Raw genomic sequence first — 6,000 nt, 5'->3', positions numbered from 1 at the left:
ATCAATGTCTGACACTGGCTTAGAGTAGCATGAATGACAGAGCCGTGAGTGTAGGACTTGAAGGCTGTGGAATTGACCCATTAATCTCTACAGTATTATTTCATCTTATAGTATAATGTTGACACTTCCTTAACACAGCAAGGCCTGCAAAAAGCCCATCTGATAGCTTTGAGTCTGGCTGTATTTTCATGTGACCTATCACTGACACGAGCATTGTCTCATTTTCCCCTATCCCTTCCACAGGTGGAGAGATTCATTACTCCCTTGTTTGATATATAGATCAGCCGCCCACCCCAACCCCATCTCTTATGAATGGGCTTGAAACACGGCAATATTGCTGTCAGGGTAAATACCTTCGAGCCACAGCCCTTTATTCAATTTCTGGCCTGTCAGGGATACGAGTTACTCTACTCTGGCAGCTGTTTAAAATGTTGCCTGCCAAAGTGAATTATGGTTGAATATTTCACAATGTAGAAATAATATATATTCTTGTTTTGGCTGGCCTAAAAGTATTGCAAATGACAGTGGGTTGGGGGGGCAGATACCACTGTGTGCTCAAACAACACATATTAAAGAGAAGAAATTTGAAGAAAATAACTCATATTTTGTCTTGGGGGGTGGCAGAAGAAGTCTTTACTAAAAGAAATCCATGCAGAAATCATTATGTTTATTCCATAATTAAGGGATTAAGTGCAGCAGGAGAAAGTTAACAAGCAAATATGGAAACATGATCCGTTTATTACTGCCTGAACAGATTTAAATGGGCCTTGAAGCCGTTGGTGCCACAATTCCATACGGTAGCCATCAAGTACAGTTACAGCTAGTCTTCAACAAGCTGCATCTGGATAATTAACTAAAGCAAGGTGCAGACGTGAGTGCAGCACTGATAACTTGCACTTGCAAACATTTTTTTCCCAATCAGCTCGTCGCATTTAATGTGAGTGACCACAGTGTTTATATCAGTTACTGGTTTCTCCTTTAATAACTCAATAGATTAGAAATTAAAATGAATAAATGAATAAAAAAATAAAAATCTGTAAGATCTTCTGAAAATCTGAATCAGAAGATTCTGTGAGAAGAAAAAGCTGATCTTTCATCTTGCCTAATTACCACCCAAATCCTGTATTCCCACTTACTGTTCATTAAAATGATGTTACACTTTGATATGGTAGGTTTATTTTTTTTTTAACGCTTTGACAAACAAGATAAATGACACACTTGGGCCTTTTTTTAATGATTAATTTCTCAAAAAATGTTGGAATTATCAGTTTCAAGGGCTGGGAAGAAAAGAAAAAAACACTTAATAATTTTGGTCGACAGCAGATTTGGAACGCAGGTGAAAGCAGTTGGTTGCTGACCAGTGAAAACACTTTACTAAACTGTTTTGAAATGACTGTGTAACAAAACAAAAAGTACATTTGAGAGGAAGCGAAAACACACATCGGGCAGAGGGCTATAATTATCTTGGAACAACGTGAAAATGTTGTAATTATAATGCAAATGTTTTGAGTGAATTCAATATGAGATGGGACTCAAATCTTCATAAAAACACACTCATTAACGAGAAAAGTAAAACTCTGAAATGTTCACAGGGTCATCTGTAAAAAAACATGTTTCACACCACAAATATTCACTGACATCTACTGAAAATTTAGCATGGACTTAAATGTGACCCACTTGTGTTCCACCAACACTATTATAAAGAAATAAATGCAACACAATAAAAACAAACACATGACTCATTCTCATGTCATTGGATTTGTCTTTATTTCAGCTCTGAAAGGTGAGAGAGAAAGAAACCTGTACTTTAAAATGTGAAACACACCATGCTGACAGCATCATCATTGCATGCCTGAACACACACATACACGTTTAGTTCTCATCATCATTAGCTCTACATGATATCGCCGGGGCGTTGGTGCTCTTACATAGTATTTGTGCATCTACACACACATACACAGGGCGCAGGGCAGCTGCGGGGATAATTTGTTTAGAAGGAATTAATTAGACATTATTAGGGGGAAAACAATGGAGCAGAGGCAGGGTGTTTAACGATGGGATGTCAAAGAGGCAAACCTGTCACGGAACAATAGGCTAATTTCCACCCACTGCTTCCCGGCTACCGCTCAATTACTTTATCACACAAAAGGACGTGCACACACACACATATATACACACAAAAATATATGCAATCACCCAGTGCATTTTCTGATCAGCACTCTGTCTGAACCTTCTTTCTTGACTAAGAGACAGCAGAGGTTTGTGTATTTATGCATGTGTGTGTGTGTGTGTGTGTTTCCAATTGAGCAGATGTTTCACTATTAAAGGTATCCGCTCTTATACCTTAAAGGGAGACACTGCAGCTGCTGCTGACGCGTCCTCAGTTGATGAACCGGAAACCCAATTACAGAACAAAATGCAGAGGTACAGCCTGAGATCACTTCAATTCTCCACTCATGCTAGTTTCTTCAGATCTCAATCCAATCTAATTCTACTCCTCTTTCAACACCTTCCCGCTCTCTTTCCCTGAAGCTCCTTTATCACCGTGGTCTGTGGCTGCCATCCAAACCGCCTCCCCGCCGTGATCTTTCCCTCATACCTTCCTCCCCCCTCATCCCTCCCCCCTGCTCCCCTCACAGCCACTTCCTGAGAACAGCCAAGGCAGAGTTGAAGGTGAACTGAGCCTGGTGGGTTCCGCGGTGAGCCAGCAGCAGGGAGCCTGCCTCGGGCCTGTGGCCTGCTGCCAGCAGCTCAGCGGCGGCTTTCTCCACGTTCCAGCCCCGCTCCTGCTGGTGGGACAGCATGTGGGAGCTGAGCAGGGGGTATAGGGCTGAGGAGACGCAGCCCACCAGGAGCCCGGCGTCCAGGAGCAACGAGAGGAGCTCAGCGTCGCAGGAGGAAGCTGTCTCCTGGAGGGGGAAAGAGAAGAGGGAGAAAGTGTAAACACACATGAGGCGAGAGAGTCAGGAGAAACTAACTTTTGATCCAAGTTCATCCCTGTGAAGAGCATGTGCCAAGAAAAACAGACAGAACTTTGGCAAATGTGAAGCCAGTCTCTGCCCGGTAACCAGCTATCACTCAGCAGATCGATTCTACTCTAAACACCTACTGGCTGATAAAACAATGGAAGTGGCTGCTAGATCTGGAGATTTACCAGCCACACGGATCTGTAGAAACAACAGTTACTGTAGCTTCTTCCTGCAGTGACAGTATTTTCAGTGTGTGTGTAATTACAGTGTTACACGCTTGAAGAAACCTGATGAGGTCAGAGTGTTAGGTCACAGGATGTGGCCACCACCATTCCCATGGCATGGCTTCACTCTCTCTCTCTCACACACACACGCACACACGCACGCACGCACGCACGCACGCACGCACGCACGCACGCACGCACGCACACACACACACACACACACACACACACACACACACACACACACACACACACACACACACACAAAGTTTGTGGGACCGGGTGGGACAGGCATGTGGACTACTGGTCCCCAAACACATACACGCATGCACACCAAACAAATCTTTTTACAAAATCTTACAAATCTGTTATTTGCAGCTTTGAGAGTCTGAGTTCACAAAATAACAAACACATGTTCACACGTACATAAACAGACCTTTACATAACATTTTAATCCCATCTTCCGCCTCTTTACATCAATGAACTTCATGCAAATTCAAACAGCTAAATGCCGTTGCGGCTGCGGTGAGTGGTTTACAGGCCATGGAGAAGCAAGGCTGAACTGCTGGGGTTGAAAGGTCGTGACTCTGCCTCTCACTGTGACTCAGCCCATCTCCTCTGCACGCTCTCACCTGTTTGCTGTCTGTATTATTAAGCTTGCACTTATTCAGCTATACACGCATTATGTGTGTGTGCACACACGGACAACAGTGAGTCCCTTTTGGGGTATTTCTGGAGCTGAGGCAGATCAATTATAAATGTGGAGCTCATGTCTTCTCTTCTGTAGTAGAGAAAGGGAACAGAGCCGGATGAATTTCTCTCCCTCACCTCTAAAATCTCTCATCTCTGGCCCAGCCTCGCTCCATTTTTCTCTCGTTGAAGGATAATTCATCCTTAAAAACATAAAACCCTTTCAAAAGGATCACTCTGTGATGAAGGATATTAGTGAACCTGAATGTGTCACATGAGAGTTGAGAGACTGTTGTCATTGACAATGACAGTGTCCGCTTATGGAATTACTAATCATATTTTGTGGATAAAATAACTTTAACTCGTGGTAATGCAAGCAGATCTGAAAAAGAACGTTGTCACTTTGTCCCAAGATTCATAGTTTCTATAAAACTATTCTGGATTTGGATGTATTCACCATTTAAATACAAGTTCATGGTTGCTTTGGTACAGGAAGAAAGGGAGACAGAGAGTTGACATATAACACTTAAAGAGATACAGTATGTCATGCATGACTAATAATTTAATCTCTCCCTTACACTGAGAGACAGGGACCAGATGAGTCATGACAAGACAGGGGAGGGAAAAGAGCCGCAGAGAGAAGACAGACAGAGAAATTTTGAATCTCGAGACAGACTTGGATGAGGAGGTCATCCGGTTATAATGAGAATTAAGGGAAAGACAGACGAGAGAGAGACGGGAGGGCTTAGGAGTGTTGAAAATGTATGACGGAGAAAGATGGAGGGAGCAGGCCGGAGAGGAGAAAGGCAGACATGCACTGAAAGCATCAGATACATACATTTTTAAGTGAACCAACTGTTTCCAAGGGCTGAATGCACACTAGAACCAAGAAGAGGCACTTCAAAACAACTTAACAGCTTCTGCTTCAAACTTTTGATTTTGGAGCCTCAACAGAGGCCCAGAACAAATGTTCTGCATGAGAGTTGCGGAGCTGCAGTGAACATTGACCTATTTTCAGGCTCAATGTCACGAGAAAAAGATGATTTCAATTTCGACGTGTAAAGGAACAACTGACATACATTTCTCAGAAGTATGGATATAATATAATCAAATAGTTTATCTCTAGAGATTTTTATTGGCTGTCACTCCTACCAGTTGTGATAACAGTGCACTAAAGAAAAGCATTTCCTGAGACATGGGGACACTGACAGTACAACAGTAAAGTCAGACAAAGCAAGAGACACAAGCAGTTAGATAATTAGCCACGCTATAAACAAGCCAACGGCCTATTTAAACCCATTTATTTGTAGGTGAGTGAGTGCATCAGTAATGTAATGCAGCTACAGCAAGTACTGCTGTTAAAGTTGGATGCTGACAAGGGACAGTTTAGGCGATAATTCCACTGTTTGCTTTGAGTGTTCTCTACCAAAAACATTTAGCTTAATCTTGTGTTTGTTTAAGACCAGCCTGCTCCTGTTTATTCCGACTGGGCGTCAGACTCTTTTCATCAACGTTTCCACATTACCAGATCTCAGCTATAACCTGATGAATGCAATCTTATTAACACCGATAGATATGATGGTCAGAACTACAACAAGACCAAGAGTCCACAACCATTCCAGCAGCTTTGTGAGGCTGTTCTTATTCACTGTGGTGCTTTGAGATGAATGCCAACATCGGCTCACTAACATGCTCACAGTGAAAACGCTGCCATATTGATGTTCAGCCTAATGTTTCCCTTATTAAACACGCCGAGTTTAGCATGTAAGCATGCAAACACAAAGTACAGTGTTAGAGTATTAAATCAAAATATTGGATAAATTAAAAGTTTGACCTGAAGATGGCGCTAGGCGGCGAGTAAAGACAAATTTCATGGTAATCCAATCAGTAGCTGTTGAGTCATTCACTTAAAAACGAAAATGTCAACCACATTGTTGCCCAAGAGGATAAACCGACTGACCGACTTGCCATCCCCAGAGCCACGACCCAACATCTTAGAATTATTCTTTAATATTTCTACTTTGTTAAATGTCCCTCTATGGTGCCCTTTGAAGCTGTTAGTGTAATTAACCTGCATTGTTTGCCTGTAATGAGAGCTCACACCTACACAATACAAA

At 42.4% G+C, this 6,000-nt stretch overlaps 1 protein-coding gene across 1 annotated transcript in view; it reads right to left on the bottom strand.

The window, feature by feature from the left end:
- Positions 1-1,748: 1,748 nt before the first annotated feature.
- Positions 1,749-6,000, bottom strand: part of nbas (NBAS subunit of NRZ tethering complex) — a 144,144-nt gene continuing 139,892 nt past the window's right edge. Inside the window, exon 53 of the mRNA XM_056405187.1 lies at positions 1,749-2,909. Within this exon, the coding sequence (XP_056261162.1) occupies positions 2,634-2,909 (276 nt within the window). The 3' untranslated portion in view covers positions 1,749-2,633. The remainder of the gene's footprint in view (positions 2,910-6,000) is intronic.

The sequence above is a fragment of the Seriola aureovittata genome, chromosome 19 (assembly GCF_021018895.1).
Source record: "Seriola aureovittata isolate HTS-2021-v1 ecotype China chromosome 19, ASM2101889v1, whole genome shotgun sequence".
Taxonomy (NCBI): Eukaryota; Metazoa; Chordata; class Actinopteri; order Carangiformes; family Carangidae; genus Seriola; species Seriola aureovittata.
Note: the sequence above shows the minus strand (reverse complement) of the source record. Positions and strands in the feature narration are given on the sequence as shown.